Source organism: Botryllus schlosseri, chromosome 5 (genome assembly GCF_051294905.1).
Source record: "Botryllus schlosseri isolate E-star chromosome 5, Bs_hap1, whole genome shotgun sequence".
NCBI lineage: Eukaryota > Metazoa > Chordata > Ascidiacea > Stolidobranchia > Styelidae > Botryllus > Botryllus schlosseri.
Window position 1 is genome coordinate 3,766,308 of NC_137240.1, and position 20,442 is coordinate 3,786,749.

The 20,442-nt window shown below is 37.9% G+C and overlaps 1 protein-coding gene across 1 annotated transcript in view; it reads right to left on the reverse strand.

The window, feature by feature from the left end:
- The window catches only part of LOC145439972 (titin-like), a 515,551-nt gene that overhangs the window by 135,271 nt on the left and 359,838 nt on the right, over positions 1-20,442 (reverse strand). The window contains exons 191-225 of the mRNA XM_080317640.1: positions 20,058-20,214; positions 19,436-19,620; positions 17,486-17,900; positions 16,815-16,988; positions 16,627-16,757; positions 16,046-16,195; positions 15,864-15,987; positions 15,595-15,754; positions 15,272-15,411; positions 14,754-14,927; positions 14,574-14,690; positions 14,329-14,512; positions 14,155-14,267; positions 13,900-14,093; positions 13,129-13,374; positions 12,887-13,067; positions 12,714-12,820; positions 12,206-12,383; positions 11,961-12,112; positions 11,015-11,480; positions 9,859-10,134; positions 9,060-9,288; positions 7,390-7,760; positions 6,791-7,090; positions 6,604-6,729; positions 5,355-5,810; positions 4,455-4,757; positions 4,053-4,204; positions 3,792-3,921; positions 3,297-3,422; positions 3,064-3,234; positions 2,849-3,006; positions 1,476-1,696; positions 871-1,097; positions 255-460 (exon numbers count right to left, since the gene is read on the reverse strand). Coding sequence (XP_080173766.1) covers positions 255-460; positions 871-1,097; positions 1,476-1,696; positions 2,849-3,006; positions 3,064-3,234; positions 3,297-3,422; positions 3,792-3,921; positions 4,053-4,204; positions 4,455-4,757; positions 5,355-5,810; positions 6,604-6,729; positions 6,791-7,090; positions 7,390-7,760; positions 9,060-9,288; positions 9,859-10,134; positions 11,015-11,480; positions 11,961-12,112; positions 12,206-12,383; positions 12,714-12,820; positions 12,887-13,067; positions 13,129-13,374; positions 13,900-14,093; positions 14,155-14,267; positions 14,329-14,512; positions 14,574-14,690; positions 14,754-14,927; positions 15,272-15,411; positions 15,595-15,754; positions 15,864-15,987; positions 16,046-16,195; positions 16,627-16,757; positions 16,815-16,988; positions 17,486-17,900; positions 19,436-19,620; positions 20,058-20,214 — 7,200 coding nt within the window. The remainder of the gene's footprint in view (positions 1-254; positions 461-870; positions 1,098-1,475; positions 1,697-2,848; positions 3,007-3,063; positions 3,235-3,296; positions 3,423-3,791; positions 3,922-4,052; positions 4,205-4,454; positions 4,758-5,354; positions 5,811-6,603; positions 6,730-6,790; positions 7,091-7,389; positions 7,761-9,059; positions 9,289-9,858; positions 10,135-11,014; positions 11,481-11,960; positions 12,113-12,205; positions 12,384-12,713; positions 12,821-12,886; positions 13,068-13,128; positions 13,375-13,899; positions 14,094-14,154; positions 14,268-14,328; positions 14,513-14,573; positions 14,691-14,753; positions 14,928-15,271; positions 15,412-15,594; positions 15,755-15,863; positions 15,988-16,045; positions 16,196-16,626; positions 16,758-16,814; positions 16,989-17,485; positions 17,901-19,435; positions 19,621-20,057; positions 20,215-20,442) is intronic.

Below are 20,442 nucleotides of genomic sequence, written 5' to 3' on the forward strand. Positions count from 1 at the left end.
CTTTCAAATTTTACTGGCTACTTCATAAAATTGTTAGGTTGCCTAAAAAAATGATGTACACCAATTTTGGCTCAATTTCAACCTATAGCAATATAGCTATATAAAAGAAAAGTTTCGGAGTTATTTAATAAACAAACATATAAAAAAATTAGGAGCAAGTAATTAAGTCATGCTTGGAGTATTTTCAAAAGTTGAAGTACTGCGTTACTGACCTCCTTTACGTCGGTTACATGCAAGGGATAGAAGAAACTCACCGATTTTTCTACATTCAATGACGCTTTTCCAGTGGACGGATCCTCCTTGACGTTACATCTTTCCTTGTCGACATCCTGATCGTTTAAGGACCAGGTCAGACTCGGGAACGGATTGCCCTTCACTAAAGTCTTGATGGCGAAATCCGTTCCTGCCTTTAAGAGTTGATCGCGCGACACGCTAACATCCAATTCAATTTCTGGAGCAACTGAGAATTACAAAATCTGCTATAATCTCCTATTATTTCTTATTCAGTGTTTGAAGAGACTCTTGGAGAGAACTTCAATAAGAAATAGCTGAATAATATATTCATATCAAAATAAATGATATATTTCGGCTGACACTCGTGGAGGTAATTAATGGTCAGAAACTAGCAGACAATTTAAGGACGTTGTATATCAATAGTCGCATCAGCAAATATGATGTCAACATTAAACCAATAATATTCATGCTCATTCCAATATGAATATATAAATCAATTTTTATTCAGTGTGGCCTCATATTTACATTTTATCGCATTCTTGTGTTGTTTTGAATCAATAAGATTGTGAATTAACTCAATGAAGGTATGAATCATACTGCCTGTTTAAAGGAGTGGAAACACCTATTTTGACATACCCTGTTTTTCTTTAACGACAACAGTCCCTTTCATATTGGCCGGTTCGCTTTGCCCCGCCTTGTTCACGGCCGACACGCGTACTCTGTATTCGTTATTTTCGAGTAAATTCGGAATAGTGAATGTCGTGTCCTTGCAAGTTTCTTCCGTGCACCATGTCTTCCACTTTTCGGCACCGGCTTTCTGCGTCTCGACGACATATCCAGCCACGGCAGATCCGCCATCGCTCCTAATAAAGAATAAAATATGGAATATCTGATACACAAATTGGAATCGGCTAAAAAATCTAAAGCCTAATAGTTCAGAAGACGCTCTTGGAGGTACAGAACTTCAATATACTATTAGGTAATGTATTGATATTGCATTAAGACCGAATATTTTCAGCTGACACTCGTCAGGGGTGATCCTACGGATTTCAAAAGAACTTTGCATAACATATTTGATGATACGGCAGTTGATATATGAATTTTTTTGAAAGGCATACTAGTTGCTGAAAATTTCATTTAAACAGTGTCAGCAAAAAATATTCCATTAAATTTCAATATAAATGTAATATTCAATTCAGATAGAAATGTTTTAGCATATTCAATATGTTCAGATAACTTGCCTTGGTTTTGTCCAAGTCAGAGTGACAGATGTCTTGGTGATAGTGGTGAGGGTGATCAATTGTGGCGGACTCGGTGGCACAATGGGATCTTCCGCTTTGACAGCCTTGGTAGGCAACGAAAATGATCCAACTCCCATACTGTTTTCTGCAGCCACACGGAATTCATATTCGTTTCCTTTGAAGAGTCCAGCTACGCTGCAGCTGGTATCGTCGATGATTTCCTGCAAATAATCATTTGGTTACATTGGATTGTACTCTATGTGCATTGAATGGATGGAAATACTAGAATCAGTGACAATAATTATGATTTTTATTGTAAATAATGTGGATACATTAATATCGATGATGGAGATAATTCATTCTGTATATCAGAAATAAGATAAGCACATACCATTCAGCACAACTTAGAGCTGGTTTGAGGTAATTAGTTTGAGTTATTTTAACGAAATATATTGGTATAATGCCATTTTAATAATAGTCAATAGGGAGTTGGTAAACCTTACGTAGTTCCCTGAACTGAAACCCGATAAGGCCTTCGTGAGTCGTATATTTTGTCGTGTGAACGTAGATAACAAAGTATAAATCGTACGATGTTTGGTGCATGTAATCTGTTGTGGTTATGATATAGGTACGGATGTAATACAGCGTATATATACATTCATGATTATTAGATAGTTCGGAGGTCGATATACAATCATGATTATTTGCTGGTTTGGAAGTCGACAGACATTCATAAGTATTTCGCTGGTTTGGTGGAGATATATTGCATTTTGAACCGTACGTGATATTCAATAAAGTTACAAGTCGGGGAGACGGAAACAAAATATATTCGTCAGTGTGATCCATCGAATACGTGTGCAAGAGACAGGCTTGGTGGTACGTCAGCCAACAAGGTCGTAAGGAGTGGTTAGCCGGTCCGTCGAACGGAAGAAGAAACACGCAGCGAATTGTAAACGCAACCTTCTTGGAGTCAGATATACAATTATACAACTACAAACGTTCGCTCTGCGTTAAAGTTATCATGTTCAAGTATGTGGGCTACTTTCTCACTGTTGCTAATTGGTATAATTACACTTGAATGGTAACAAATACTGTGTATTATACTCTGTGTATAAAATCCCTATGTTTTTCAGAACCGCACATGTTTATAATACTCTATTGCGACATTGTTAGCAATTCTCATTAATGGATTTGCTCTTGCGGAAAAAATCAGTCTGACTACAGCTACTCTTCAAGTATTTCAAACCACACTGTATATCGAAATGGTTTTTTTTTCTGACATGGAATATCACTCTATCTAACCACATAATAGAAAAACGATAAAGTGAATTATAGGCAAAAGCTGATAGGGATAGTAGAAAATTACAAATCACCTTGGTAACTCGTGTCCAACGTTCACTTTTTGTTTCCCGTTTCTCCACTATGAAATTAAAGATTTCTTTTCCTCCATCGTAGGGCTTGTTCCATTCCAGTTCCGCTGAGTCTTTGAATATTTCCTTCACTACCAACGAGTCAGGAGCATCGGGCACACCTTGAAATCGAAGTGTATCGCAAATAGAATTAGGAATCAAAAAGACATTGTACTTACGGAATCGATCTTTTACAACAATTCCTTGCGTTTCGATAGGCTGTGATCGTCCTTGCGCGTTTTCCGCCATCACACGGAATATATATTCATTTCCTTCTGTTAGTTTTCCCACTGTCACGTCAGTTTTCAATGTACTGGACTTTACTGTGGTCCAAGCATTTCGTGAAATTTCTTCAAAACAACAGACGTTAGTTGCAGAGTCGTACCAATAAGCATATTTCTCGAATGCTAACCTCTTTTCTCAATGACATAGTTTGATATTTCAGTACCACCATCGTCTTCCGGAGCACTCCATGCTAAGATTACATGCTCTTTAGTGACTTCCTTAACCTCAAGATCCTTTGGAGGTTGTGGTTTGTCTAGATAACGAACGAGAGAAGACTTAGCAACAACACATCAAGCATATGATGTAAATTCTTTTAATGGTGCACACCTTTTATTTCTACATACATTGATTTCATACATGACGAAAATCTATTGTAGAGAATGTAACGGTGATTAGAATATGGTTTGGCTAACTCATTTCCACGTCATAAAACAATCTTATTTCACAAAGCACAGAATATTACCAACAGTCATACAATTTGCATGGACTCTGACTATATCTAAGCATATATATACATATAATGTGTATACGCATGTACTGCACTCATATACACATATATCTGAGTACATATATATATATAACATAAACCTCATATGCAATTAAATTTGTAATTGTTTCTCACCAATGACAGCAATGAAAACTTTTGTGTCTCTTTGGCCTGCAGTATTACTCGCAATGATCTTGTAAAATCCTGTATCGTCTCTCAAAGCATGAGGGATCTCCATCAAACTAGATTTTTCTGTCGTTTTGATCTGCATTAATATGGAAAATGCCATCAATCATTGGATTTTTGTTGACACAATAACTACATTACTTATATAAACTGACTTTATATTGGGATATTGTTCTATTCGACATTTCAAAAATACTGATGTTTACTGACCGTCATTCTATCGTTGGTCTCTAAATCTGTTCCGTCTCTTTCCCATGTAACAGTTGGTGAGGGTTTTCCGGCAATTTTGACGCTGACCCGGCATTCGTCAGCAACTTTAACAGTTACTTTGTCTCGTCCTTGCAATTCGATCGATGGCGGTTCTATTGAAAGTGTGATGAAAATGTAACATCAGGTGTATCGCCCTTGACATTTATCAATGTGATAAGACACTGTTTAGCTAAGTGAAATTTGAAATTGCGATATCTCATAAACTATCGTGTCTAGGTTATAAACAATTGGTGAGTTCATAGTACTTTCCATTCTCTACTAAGTTAAATTTCAGCACTTGAAAATAATTCCTACAGTCCAAATTTGCTAACATCTTTACATTCGACTCAAAATTCAATATACCTTGAATTTCGCAACAAATGACAGGTTTAGTCGGGAAAGAAGGTTGCCCGACACCCACTTCATTCTTTGCCGAAACGCGGAATTCAAAATGGTCGCCTTCCTTGAAGCCGGTCACAACTTGGAATGTGTCTGTGACCTTTTCATCGGTCGCCGGCGTGTATTCTTCCTTGCCGACTTGACGCTTCTCCACCAGATACTCGGTGATTTCGGAACCGCCGTCTGATTTTGGGGGCTTCCATTTCAAGGCGACTGAATTCTTTTTGGCGTCAGTGATCTTGAGGTCGTCGGGCCTGTTTGGCACAGCTAAAAAAGTTTGGTGGTAATAATTAGTTAATATATTCCATAAATCAAGAATTAGTGCAAGCTCTCTGTCACATGCAAAAATTTGGATGAAAAAAGTTTGATACAAGTAACATTGTAAATTTTAACTCAAGTACCAATTTACAACACATATTAAAACTAATTAAAATGGAAAAATAATATCAAGTGCTGAGAAGCACCCAGTAGTAAGTACTACGTAGTAGTAGCGTTGATCTATTTCCGAAATTGTGCTGTGCATTAGCATGAGTAACATAAAAATTGCTTATGACAAATAGGTGCCACTTTCATAAATAAGTTCATTGTTCAGTTATTGAGAAACAAATGCTGTTTCTCCCAGTAATAACGACAATGTGTGACACAAACATACCCCAAAACCATTTTTTAAATTACAAAACTAAAAGTGTACAAATTAAGTAGTTTTAATAGAAAACTTCATGAAAATGAGGAAGTATCCACAAAACATAACCTTGAGAGTACTTCCTGGAAGTACATTGTTACTGACAACATCTGAATATATACATTATTTTGCTGCTGGGTTCTACTTGAAGCAAAACGTTGAAATTGGCTTCCAATACTCACTTAACGGCTCTTTGATCACGATGGCGTCCTTGGTCTCAAGTCCAGACCCCACGCCGAGCATGTTCTCGGCTGAAACCCGGAACAAATAAGACTCGCCTCGAGTCAGCCCTTGTACGAGAGTAGACGTTCTAGTCAAAGTCATAGACACTTTAGTCCATGATCGTCTAGACAATTCACGTTTTTCTACGACGTAGTTAGTGATCACTGATCCACCGTCATCTGTAGGGGGTTGCCAAGATAGAGACACAGAATCGTGGGTTGCGTTTTCGCATTTCATGTCAGAACATAGTCCTGGTATGTCTTGCACTAAAACGGAAACGTCAAAGCGCTTTTCTCCTGCGGCGTTCTGAGCCAGTATTGAATATTTTCCGGAATGGGCACGGCTGCACTCTTTGATGACGAGTGTGTTGCTTATCGACGAACGTTCGATAACTGCTTCTGATGGAACATCGTCATCTAAAAAACATAACAAGAGAGGTGGTAAGTCATGAAATATGTCTGGTCCGCAAAATACAATAGAATTTTATATTGCAATTCCAAGATGAAAGAATTTGGACGAATGTCCATGAATTAAATAAATAAAACATCAAATTTTAGTTAGATTCAGAACTTTTGAATGTAGTTTCCTGCGAGGTGTCGTAATATTAGTTCATGGTGTAATTTGCTCACAATTCAAGTCATTTTCAATTCACCACCGAGTCAATTCCAATCAGCTAGTAGAGGGTCGAGTTCGAGTCGTAGCGTTTTTGACTCGAATCCGAGTCCAAGTCATTACTTTCACTGTTCAGTTTTTAGTTCAATGTACTTCAACCCACTTTTTTAAACTCTGCTTGAGTGACACAGAATGGCTCACATTCGTAATATAGTAAATTTCCTCGGTCTTAACAGTTTCTGGCCCTATCTTCCAAGTATTGGGACTGATAGACAGAATACCAATAATGTGATCACTTAAATAGTCTTCGATGTTATAATGAAATGTCTGTCTATATCTGTCTTTGCCGTCTTAGTATCGAGTCATATGACTTGGTTCGAGTCATGCGCAATGACTCGAGTTGAGTTGACCCACCCCAAACTGCTAAAAATATGCGACCCATTGAACAAATCTACTTCTACAAACTACTTATTTGAGAAATTGTCAGACCTTTCATGCATTATTATTTGAGTAAAAATTGTCAGAGCTACCTCTACTTCTACCTGATTACCAATCCCCCACTACTTTTAACGCTTTGGAGGAGTATTTATAACTCACCATCCTTTCTCCAAGATATTTCAGGCTCCGGTCTCCCTTTGATGTAAACATATATCCTTACCACACCTCCGGCACGGAACACAAGCTGGTCTTTCACAGACGCGTCCAAGTCGATTTCAGGCATTTCTGTAATCACAAGTCTTATATCATCCAGTCAAAATCTGACACAGACACACCAAGGAGTTACCGATTTTATCCTTAATGTTGATAACGCCCGGGACTTCGCCAGGTTGCCCAGGGCCGGCAGAGTTAATGGCCGTCACTCTGAACCGGTAATTTCCGCCTTCTTTCAAATTTTCAACCAGATATTCCGTCGAACGTATTTCTTGAGGAGAGACTGTGCTCCAATCATCACTGCCTTCTTCTTGTAGTTCTACGGAGTAGTTTTTGATCTTGGAACCGCCGTCAGAAATGGGCGGCGTCCATGACAGAGAGGCTGAGTTTTTAGTCGTGTCGTTCACACTCGGCACGGGAATACCAGGTGATGCTGCATGTATGGAAAATGTTACATATGCGAAATTTATGTTGAAAAATCGGTACCAGTGTAGTTTTTTGTCTACGTCGAGGAGTATTCCTAGTGACAATCGTCGATTAGCGTTCCCCGTGAACATCAATGTTATGATTACGAACTGTGTTCACCGCGAAACTCAATATATGCATGCCGTAGACGAAATGTTTATAATTTGTAACAAACTTTGATATATTCATGGTGAACGCTGATCGTCACCGGGAACACCTCTCGATGTTGATAAGAAAGAACTTTGTACAAAAAAATTCAACTATTACCAATCGGTACTCTTGCCATAACAGATTTGGTCGGTTCTGAGAATTTTCCTTGTCCTGCGGCGTTGATAGCTGCGACGCGGTACGTATATTCCTGCCCTTCTTGCAAGCCACGTATGCGGTATTGCGTTCCGGCTATCGTGTCATTGGACACTTGACTCCATTTTCTGCTGATGCGAGATTTCTTCTCCAGCATGTAACCGGTGATTGGCGCACCGCCATCGTTTTCTGGTTCGTCCCAGGACACAGTCATAGCGTCCTTGCTCACGTCGGTGACTTCCAAATTTTCAGGAATTCCAGGCAAGTCATACGGATCCTTTGCTTCGACTTCGTCTGTCACGCCCCATTCGCTTTTACCGAGGCTATTCACTGCCCTGTAACGTAATTTCAAAAATAGTATCGTCGTATTTTTAATATCAAAGTGGATTTATCACATGATTTGGCATCTTAGGCACTGGCAATGTTTTTTTCAATGAACTACAGAGGCCCTGTCGATGGAAAATGTCACAAACTTAGAATTGCTAAGTTATAATATCAGCATTTACAATGCACATATTGTCAACATACCAACAGAATTTGAAAATTAATCCGATGGTCAATTTGAAAAGCAGTATCGAAAAGTATTGATTTCATTCTCATAGTAGCTTTTTTATGTATATTTGATGATAAAAGCGTTTACTACACTACATATTAACAGCATAGTGTTGATAATATGAAATTTGTTTCCACGTACATTATATATTATGCCGCAAATGTTGTATCATGGATTGATTTGCGAATATTTCATGATGTATACAAAATGAACAGTACTGCTGCCCACCGTCCCTACTAACATGACCAATTACGCAATGCAAAAACAAATTGTTTGTGATTTCATTGCGGAATAGAGTTTAATTTGAAAATCTGATTTTTTATCAATCATACTGCTTCAAAGTACATTTTGCACTCATTTTTTTGTGTGTGAACGGAATCCTACATGTATTTTCAAGTCACACCCCCCTCCAATTTTTTTTCATCTGTAACTTTTTTTCCTTCGGTTTAGAGCGAAAAAGTTAATTTTTTTAAATTCCTAGGCCTAGAATTGTATAATTAGACATTTTAATTGATTCTCCACCATCATTAAAGCAAAAAATATGGATGTTAGAGATTTTTGCATGCAGCGCCACCTAGTAGGAAGAGAATTTTGCATCGCTTTATCTTTTGAACCGCTGGAAATTTTTCAATTTAATATTTTGTAATGTACCTAGAATTCAAAAAAAAAAAGAACAGCATTTGTAAATATTGGACAATTCTGAGGGTATGCATTACAGATGTCAAAAAATTTGCTAAATTATAATGGAACGAGTCCTTATGGATTTATTTACTAATTCATTTCTTTTTCTCGGAAACTGCCAACACTGAGTGTACTCTACGAGAGGTGACGGTGTATTGAGGCCACGTCGTCTTCTTGCCATATTCAGTGGTTTTACAGAAAAAATTATTCTAGCCTTATACACAGATCATATTGTGCAAATAAGTCTAGCATTGTTAAACCAAATTTTCAATAACTTTTGTCCAATCAGGTAGCTCATGTCGATTACATCTTAAGAACTACTACATATAATGCATTTTGGCTGGTAAAATGAAACGGTTACCTTAATATACCATTTAAATACAGAACAATTCAGCATTACCTTATTCTGTAGGTATATTTCTTTCCTTTCTTGACAGCGGTATCATTGTATCTCAAGTCTTTGATATCGCCAACGGCAAGCCAGTAGTCGCGGCCAGCTTCTTGTCTCTCGACAATGTAATGGCTGATACGACTGCCGCCGTCGTCTTTCGGCATATTCCATGACAACACCAGGCTGTTTGAGGTTACTGAGGAAAAGGTGTAAGGCTTCTCGGGCTCGTTTGGCTTCCCTAAAAAAGGTAGGAAGGTCATTGAATTCACAAATGTGAAGTATTGCAGCAATGTTCTGCATGTGTGACACAAAATTACAGCATACAAAGATTTAGAACAGGAGGTGATCAAAGTAGCCGGCGATGGTACTTGAGTGGAAGTAGATACTCCAACACAAATAGAAGTAGCTATTCTAAAACATACCGAAACTATTTCAAGGGCAAGAAAATAATGGAAGTCTTTTAGGGTTCTAGGTTTCCGAAAGTAAATTTCATTGATAAAATCACATACTTTAAGCAGTTAGTCGAAGTCAGTTTCTTAGGAATTGTAGGAAGCTACTTCACGACTTACACTAAACGAAAGAAGTAAGGTACATTTTCAAAAATATGTTCCGTTACTGTGATAAAGAAGAGTTTCACTCAGTTGTTGACAATCCCACTCATTAAAGTTATGCAAACATACCCCACTCTCATACTTTCTACATTACACAATCTACAATTTAAAAATCAAGTAGTTTCGCATAAACATCTGTGAAGTTGAAGTAGGATTAGTCAGCACTACATTGTTACCGAAAGATTTTGCCTCGGTACCTAGAATGCTGACTTTGATGTTTTTGGAGGCTTGCCCGGCAGTATTTTTGGCAATAACTTGATACACGCCACAATCCTCTCTTGTGGCTGATTGTATTATCAAGTTGGTGGATACGTCAGAAGTGTTGATGGAGACCCTATCAGATTCTTCGATATTCTTCTCGTCCAAAACCCACGTCAGGGACGGCGTGGGCTTTCCTTTGTACTTGGCGAATAAATCGATCACAGACCCGACTTCCAGCTCCTTGAATTCAACCGTCTCGACAGTCGGAAACACTGTAACATGAAATGGTGTCAGAGAGATAAACTTTTATTTTTATCCAATAGAACTATGTACCGTACAAACGGCAAGAATATTGACACATAAAAAATGCAACCACAGTATTCGACACAAAATTGAAATGATCATTACAACCAACGAGTCTAATCACAAATATGGTAATTATATAGTATTTGCATTATGTACAGTAGTTTATATAATTTCAAGGCTAATTTAAAGCCACAAGTATATAAAATTGGGAGAAAAATCTGGACTACGCATGGCAACAGTGTCAAATTATATTAAGTGCCTCTTTTTAACCCTATCGTAGAGCAAATGGATGGATATTGTGGTAGCGTACACCAAATTATAGGTCCCGAGTATTCAATAGAACTCTAAATTGGCTTACTGTTACGTGGGGAAAGAAGATATTTATTTCTCTTCGCCGTGGAAGAGTGAAACCCTGAACATTATTAGCAGGAGTAAAAAACATCACCAAACACATTAAGCAAACTATTTGAAAAATATTTACGTATAACTTCTCACTCTTCGGAAGAAATATAGGAATATAGATATAAACTAACATATAAAAATACACATATTTAAACTACATATCCTCGAAATGGAATCAAAGTGACTTATGTCCAGTTTTCAAACTTTTACGGTCTATTTTTAAAACTTGAAAAAATTGAGTTTTCGAAAAATTTTCACTTTTTTTCAGCTGTACCTTGGCCATGGCTATGTCTGTTTCATTATTTCAAACTTAATAAGGGCCAATATATGGATGAAAGAAGATGAAAACTTTACCTGAAGTCAATTTACTAAAAATGTGTAAAATGGACATGGGTCACTTTGATTCCACTATACTACTATATAGAAATTAACTAGCCAACACACCGATTTCATCTTTGCAATCGACAGGTCCAACTGCATTTGAAGGTCTGCTGTTTCCAGCTTCATTCACAGCAATTACTCTCAATGTTGGTTTTTCATTCTTCAATCCACCGACCGTATAACTCGTATTTTTAACATCGTTTAAATTGCAACGTGTCCATTTGTCAACAGTTTTCCCATCTACATCTTCACGACATAATTTCTCAACTATATACGTCAAGAGAGGTAAATTTCCAAGATTTTGTGGAGCGTTCCACTTCAAGGAAACGCTGGCTGCCGTCACACTGTCCACACGTAAATAAGACGGTGGGTCGGGTACTGATACTGGGTCTCGAATAAGCGTGGACTCTTCTGTCGTGCATGGAGGACCTTGACCTGAGGCATTAACAGCGCTGACTCGGAAAAAGAACTTGTATCCTTCAAGTAAATCGCTTATGGTGCATTGCGTGCCGGACATTGATGCATCGACCTAGATAGAAAAAAGAGAATTTTATTTAAAAAATTGCTGGTCTTATTGTGAAATGTAGACCTATGTTTCATTTGAGAGTCCTGGAATCCTAAATTATTCAGTTGACCAAGCCAATTTTATGCAAACAAAAAGTCTTTATGCATGAATTACACATCTTCCATTGTTTTGCGTTATTTTGTGTATTGGCTGTTGTTTTTATACATTCAGAGTTGCAATTAGCCTCGTTACAAAGCAGATTACATGGTCTGTAACTCTGATTGTTACGTCATACTTTTTCATACTGGTTTTACTTTTGAATCTCTTTGAATCCATTTAGTTCCCAGATAACAAATGGTTGCAATGCTAATAATACAGAGGTGCATGTTTTCTTATAACTTTGGATACATCAAAACAGATACTTTTGATTGAAATATAACCAATTCACTACGTAAGCGTAAACATATTAAGATTGGACACTGAAAAAATATTCAATTTCCTTGCCTTGATCCACGCTCGGCCATCATTCCTCCGTTTTTCAACAATGTATTTCTGAACCTTCGAACCTCCATCATTAAGAGGCGGCGTCCAATCAAGCCGTGCGGTACGTTTCGTAACATGCGACACTACCAAGTCCTGCGGTGGTCCTGGAGTATCTGTGGTAAGGAAACAAATACAATGATAGAATAAAATCTAATGAAATATACTCACATTGCTTCCAACTATACAAATATATAATTTAAAAATACCTTTTACAATGACTCTGCAGCTCGCATTTCTGCTGCCACCAAGATTTTTGCAAACAATCGTGTATTTCCCCGAATGATCTCGCGTGCACTCCGGTATTAACAGCACTGACTTATTTTCTGTATTTTCAATCGAACATTTCCGATCAACCGGTTGTTTCTCTCCCATTTCCCATTTGATCTAATGCACAGAATGAAACTTTATTACTACAAACATCCGAAAGCATACGCAGCACTTTAAGGAGGCACTCAACTTCGATATACAATTGAATATTATATTCATATTGAAATATGTTTGAATATTTTCAGCTGAAACTCGTCAGCAACTAGTAGAGAATTCAAAAGAACGACTATTGATATACAAAGTACTATTAGTTGTTGATATAATAGTTCCTGGCGATTAATCCCGATGTACGCCAGTCAAAAATATTTGGATTTATTTCAATATGAATACATTATTTGATCGCACTTATAAAAAGAAATATATATTTCAAATAAAAAGGTGCTGTACTTCTGGCGGTGGTCTTGCTCTGATGTTGGCTACAATTTTACATGTAGTGCCTGCCTTCGCTTCAATCACATTTTGAGCCCCGATTTCCAACGTAATCACAGGAGGCTCTGAAGTGGAAATATTGACATTCAACATCAAATTTATCATCCAAATTCCAGCTAAGATTGACACACCGATCTTATCCTTGACCTCCACATCTTTGGAAGTAGATGATGGCTGACTTTTGCCGGCTCTGTTTACGGCTGTGACTCTAAATTGATAGCGCAACCCCGTTTTTAGATCTGGGATCACAATTTCCGTTTTAGATATCAACTCTTGGTCTTCTATTACGGCCTCGTTCCATTGTAAGCATACCTAGGTAGACACAAAATTATTTTTATTCACTGTGATGTAAATCAAATTGAAAAATTCTGACTTCATCAAGTGCTTCTACTCTGTAACCCAGCACAGGTGCCCCGCCATCGCTTTTAGGCGGTGTCCATGATAATGAAACGGTATGCGCCGTAACATCAATGATATCTGGTGTGCCGGGCTGGCTCGGTGGAAAGATTGGATCTTCCGCGCATTCTGGTTCAGATTCTGTGGACCAAGGACCGATTCCAGCTTTGTTGACGGCACTGACTCGGAATTGGTAAGAGAGATTCTCCTTCAGTTGGGCAACCTACAAAAACACATAACTTAGTCTAATACAGTGGTTCTCAGACTCCAAATACTTTACAAGTTCATTCTAATTTGCAAAATGTAACAGCTGGAAGTATATTCCATGAATTATAGAAATGAAACCTCAAGCCTTGAACCAAATTAGAAATTTGGATAGTTATCTTGAAACCATTCTAACGTTATATAGAGTTCATGGTGCATCGACATATCCTACACCAAAATGCTGTGAGATTAAAAGATATATTTATTCACGAATATTTACCTCAAAGTAAATAGTGGCGATAGGAATAGGACACTATATAGTTCAGTCCTTGATGTTTCGCGGCATATACACCGACTCATGATGTACATACACACTATCAGTGCATATGCATAGCTGGACAAGCAAGGTGCAGTTATAATCTTGTAAGGCTTTCTAAATCTTGCATCATCCCTCCGTGCTATCCCAATAGAAATGCGATAATCATGTACGAATACATTCATTTTTTACATTCATACACTAACAGCTTCAACTGTTAAGGGGTACCTTGTAGGAACAATCTCTAGCCGGTATCGACGATTTCGAAACTTTTCTCCATTTACTGGATTCGACTTCCTTCATTTCAAGCCAATAGCTCTCAATAACCGCCCCGCCATCGCTGGCAGGCGGACTCCAAGTTACTAGCATGGAAGACTTGTTCGTGTCGGACACTTCGGGTGTGAAAGGCGGTCCAGGGAGATCTACAATGAACAAATTGTTCAGATTACTGAACAATTTCAGAACTTCTAATTTTGAACATACCATATGGATCTTTAGCCATTACAGGTTCGGATATACCATGAGCCCCAACCCCGTACTTGTTTTCGGCGGCGACTCGGAAACGATAAGTACTATTCCTTGTTAACTTAGTCACTCTATAATTGCAGTAAACCACATTAGACATCACATAAAACTTGAGAATAATAACTCAGATACCTATACTTTGTGTCGATAACTGAGTTAGTCAAAGGCCCCCAATTGTCATTCTCGCAATCGCTTTTTTCAACAACATAGTTCATGATGTCAGCTCCACCGTTATCCAATGGAGGTTGCCATGTTACCACAAGACTTTCTGCGGTCACTTTTTCTGCGTTTACATGCTGTGGGGAGGATGGCGTATCTGTAATATTGCGTTAGATTAGCATAAAAATTCACGAAAAGTGCTACAGTGCAAGCCGTACCGTAGACTTCTACATCAATCTTTGCCGTTTTGCTGCCTATGGGATTGGTGGCTGTGACATGATATATTCCACGATCATTTCTGATGCATTTTGGTATTAAAAGAGATGCTTCTTTCTCTGTGTCCAGATATGTGTTATAAGAACGACTATGATGCTATTTCTTGATGAATCTTAGTTTACCGTTGCGTGTCAATTTGACATTGTCGCTTTCCGAAATTTCAGAATCATCATCTTTCTTCCATTGCAGCTCAGGTGCAGGGACTCCATACACAGTGGCGGGTAAGTTCAACGCGTCACCAGCTCTAACTTGAAGTATGCCTTTGATTCCCACTTGAAGAGAGACTTCTGGTGCAGCTGCAAAGATAGATATGTAGTATTATCGGTGTGTATATATGAATAGATGTATGAATATGATATATCTATACGTAATATACATCATGATATATGAATATGCATGTGAATAGCATGCCTTACACACGTATATCTGAATTTTACATCTGTAAATAATGTTATTTCTATAGAAACATGAAGCTAAATGAGACTCTAAACCAATATTCGCAATTTTGGTAAGACTCTGTCGCAATCCATTGAGTGGAAAGTAATTCAAAGGATTGATGTCATGTTATGTAGTCTCAACACAATTGATTCATTAATGCATCTCTGATAAAACTATAAAATCACGTTAAGTTTTCCAGTACCATCTGGCTCCTTGCATTCTGTCAATGGAGTCTGTGCTGCTTCTCCCGGTCCAACACTATTGACCGCTTTCACTTGAACGATATAGTTCACGCCGGTGGTTAGTGCATCAACAACATATTTCAACACGTCAATAGGTTTCCTGGATAAAAAAAATTGAGTTAAATACATAATAATATACATCACATGTCAATGAGTCTTGCATTTCAATAACCTTACGCAATATCAATGAAACTGTTTGTAGAGACATAAGAAATATCGTTATTATCATCATTTTAATCATTATATTACTTATCATCAGTCCTAACAATCAGAAAACACTCACTCATTGCATTGCACCCAATCTTCCGAATCTTCCATTTGATATTCAATAGTGTAGCCAATAATTTTCTTCCCTCCATTAGTTCTTGGTGGCGCCCATCTCAACTCAATTGAAGTGTCCTTTTTATCCACTATACGAAGACTTTCAGGCCGACCAGGCACATCTGTACAATAAATAAGTGAAACCATATAGTTTTCAAGAGAAGCTTTCTATACCTAAATCGTGTTTATATGACATCTTTAAATAAATGAAAAAATGATAAAAATACATACCAATTGGATCTTGACACAGAACTGAAGGACATTCTACCCAGGGTCCTTTGCCCATTGCATTTTCTGCACAAACTCTAAACGCATAGCTTGCAGCCTCATGGACATTGGTAACATCCATGTTGAACTATTGGGAGATAAAATACATTTCATAAAAGACTTGAGAATAAATGAGATTGAGCTACCTTTTCCACTGAGCCCACACTAAGCCACGCCTTCATCGTGATGTCACGTTTCTCAACGTGATATTTCTTTATTGGTCTTCCGCCGTCGTCCAAAGGTGACCTCCATTTTAATCCGATCATCGATTTAGTTACTGCGCCGGTCTTGAATTCCTGTAGAAAAGATGGTTTGAGAACCTTCAAAGCTGCAGCTACCGGATGGATACATTTTGAAATATATTTTTATTAAAATTGTAAAATCAATTCAAAAACACCAAAATATTGCAGCAATGTATTGTTCCTACCTAGGTCACAACATCGAAATACTAGGATTGTACACAAAATTATAAAACGGCAATCCAATATTAAATTCAATTTTGTGATCTGATGCTCATAATTACATGGAAATAGTCTGAAAACATCAAAAGATTGGTGAATTGATTAACGCCTACCTAAATCTCAACGTCAAAATATGATTCTTCGGTCTAAAGGTATATAACAGTAATCCAACACTAAACTCAAATCTTGTGATTCGATACTCCCAATTCAATGGAGTGCTAATATCATTTCAGCAAATTATTGAGCCTTGGAACAATTTTCCTTACCACAACTTCCCCAGGAACATCGAGAACGTTGACCGTACAAGTCACGAATTTAGAGCCAGAAGAATTTTTTGCCGTGACTTTATATTCGCCCCAGTCCGACCGCTTGCACTTCCGGACTGTGACTGTACTTCCTGTCAAATGTAACCAATATTAGCTGTGTCACGACAAAACTGATACCAGACACCTACCGTCTTCAGTTTTCTTTACAAAAGCGCGATCCGAAAGTTCTTCTCCCAATCCTTTAGTCCAAGTAATGTCAGGGTACGGTCTGCCGGTTACGATCGCCGGAATTTCGAATGTCTTCCCGGCGTCTACAGTTACGCCGTTCATCACAGATGCGTCCAAATCAACAGTGGGTGCCACTACGTTTAAAAGAATCATCATTATTGAAGTGGCCTTGTTATCAGGTGCATATGCAGACGAACCTCCGTTCATCATATTGAATTAGTTTAAGCAGAGTGACTAGATGATTAACTAGCACAACACTTGTATAACAGTAACAGAATGTCTATAATTTTAGTATATGATATTTGGAATACTATTTTCAAAGATTCTATCTAAATGTAGCCACGTTAGTCACTTTGCGCTGGTCGCGAAGATGCATTTTGCGATCTCATAAGTAGCCAACTCTGACAACCTGATCAAAGTGTGCAAACCCACGACCTGCATGTGAACCTACATATTATATCTTCATTTTCTACATCTACTTGAAGCAGTTAGTTACTAGTTCTACTTTTCAGTGTAAATTTATGGCAACACTTCTACTACTATATGAGTATAGACTCTGACTACTTCATGAGCACTTCCGATAATAGCATATTTGATTTCTTAACAAACTAAATTACTATAGAATTCATACCTGTTTTCTCTCTAGCCGCCATTTCCGGCAGTGACACTGGAAGGCTTTCGCCAGCCCTGTTACAAGCCTTCATTCTAAACAAGTACATCCGTCCGGAAGACAAGTTCTCGATATTGTAAGACAGAGTTTTCAAGTTTTTATCGTTGCATCTACTCCAAGATCCGTCCTCAAGCCTTTGTTCGATGACATACGATATATTCGAGTCACCGCCATCTGAGGTTGGCTTGTCCCAAGCGAGTAATATGGATGTGTTGGTAGTGTCTTCCACGCACGGATTTTGTGGAGGTGATGGTTTAGTTACGGGGTTCTCACAAGTAACCGCTTCGCTCGGCAAACTGAATTTGCCGAGGCCGCATCCGTTTTCGGCGCAGACGCGGAATTGATAGGTAACCCCTTCTGTTATATCAGATGTTATCTGAAAATTGGAGATAGTTTCGAATAACTGATGCCTGAAATTGTGAATTATCGCTACATCCCGCCTGATTATACATTTTTTCGCCAATAATATCAAGTCGATACCACAATTTCAATGAAATATCAATATCAGACACCAGAGGTAAAAAATAGCGCTAATTTTCGTTAAGACACCACATGGTGTAAGGGGGTTAGAGACCTATAATATGCAGCTGAATAGTATATTCATATTGAAATGAACCCGAATATTTTCAGCCGACACTCGTCAGGAGTAATCGTCAGCAACTAGTAGAGAATTCGAAAGAACAGCGTATATCAACAATCGTAACACAAAATATGACGTCACCAGCACGAAATGTCGAATACTAGCGATACCTAGCGATTGTTGATATACGCTGTTCTTTCGAATTCTCTACTAGTTGCTGATGATTACTCCTGACGAGTGTCGGCCGAAAATATTCGGGTTCATTTCAATATGAATATACTATTCAATTGTATATTGAAGTTCTGTACCTCAAAGAAGCTGTTCAAAATACTGGAAATCAGGGTTGTAATGACTCGAGTCATGACTCGACTCGAGTCCGACTCGAGTCACGATTTTCGGATGGCTCGACTCGACTCGAGTCATTTTCTCCAAATACGGAAATGACTCGACTCGAGTCAGTCTGTGTATTGACTCGACTTGGACTTGAGTCATTGCGCATGACTCGAAGCAAGTCATTGACTCGAGATTCAGACAGCCAAGACCGGCATTTCATTGTAATTTCGAAGCCAACACACTATTGCGATTTCGTTTGTTGGTACTGGTGCTTGAAAATGGGACCAGAAACCGCTAAAAGTGAGGAAAATTGGTATATTATAAATGCGAACCATTCAATATCACCATACAGAGTTATAAAAAGTGGGTTTAGGATAACTTTAACTGGAAACTGAGCAGTCAACACAATGACTTGCACTCGGACTCGAGTCATGATACCATGACTCGGACTCGATCCTCTGTTCGCTGACTTGGACTCGGACTTGACTCAGTGGAAATTAAAAATGACTCGACTTGACTCGAGTCAAAAATATAAAAGTGAGATTGACTTGTGACTCGGAGCCTTGTGACTTGGTTACAACCCTGCTGGAAATATTGATATATTTCTTATATATATGCAGCTTTTGCAGTTTATGTTATGTTCAATTGCTCAAGCTTTAGCAATGGCAGTAAGGCTGTTCAAATAAATGGACTGAAGATGTGAAAATGTGCCTTAAGCTAGATACCATTGCTTTTGCATATCTGCTGAATATATCAAGACTAGCTTAGAAAATAATGTTTGTTGGCGATTAGCTTGAATTAATCCAATAAAATTAGTTTTACTTTGCTCAAAGTTCAGTACAGGAACTAATTTGATATATTAATACACCAAGTAGTCTTATTGACAATCTTATGTTCAGAAGAAACGTATTGACCCTACAACATCACACAGAAAAATAAAGTGTAATACTCTTTAAACTTAAGTATCCTTGTCCGTGTTCAAACTGCATCATAATTACCTGGTAGGAGAGATCTCGAATTCTTTCACGAGCAACACGACTCCATCGCGTGGTTTTTGTATCTTTCTTCTCGAGCCAATATCCGATGATGGTATCCCCACCGTTATTGGGTTCCTCCCATGATACGGTCATGGAATTTTTCGACACATCATCGATGTCAGGTGCATTTGGTGCATCAGGTGGGTCTAGAAATTTGTATTGAATAATGAAGGAAAAAATTTGGACGTCAACATTAATAGCAAAAAAATCCCGAAAACATTACCATTTATTGTAGAAGAAAGTCATTGCAAGGATTGCAATCAAATATGAGCAGATTCGGGTGAGCATTAAAATCTTAATCACCAGAGGGTCAAGTTAATTCGAGTAGCTCAAAGAGGCATGAGTTTTTTTTCACAAGCGACTTCCATTTATTCATATATCCATTTAACATATGAGAAATAATTTGAATGAATGATAAGGATTAAGGAATATGCACAAATAGAGAATCATGAATAAGTCAAGTTGCCTATATAAAACACAAGTTTACATTGATCTATTACAGTTTTTCAGTTAATAGAAGATATGCGGGTCATGTCAAGTCAATTTAAAATCATCATTATTCAACACTATCAAATCTGCTCACCAAACGGCATCTTAGCAACGTACGGCGCGCTTTCAAACCATGGCCCAAGACCGAGTTTATTTTCAGCAGCGGTACGGAAAATGTATTCTTTTCCTTCCATGAGTTTAGTCACTCTCCATTTCGTACCAGACAACGTGGTCGATACATTGTTCCAAACCTATGAAAAATCGAATGCATAAAGTCTACGGCAATTGAATTATGCACATCTACCATTTCAACCAGAACATTAAAATTTTCAATTCAAATTGATATAGTCCGAATAAAAAATGTGCACACAATAAGTCGTGAGTTCATCATTTGTAATCATATTCTTATGAATAGACATACCAGAACATGAACAGCAAACAAACTTAATACGTAAAAAGCAACAAAACATATATAAATA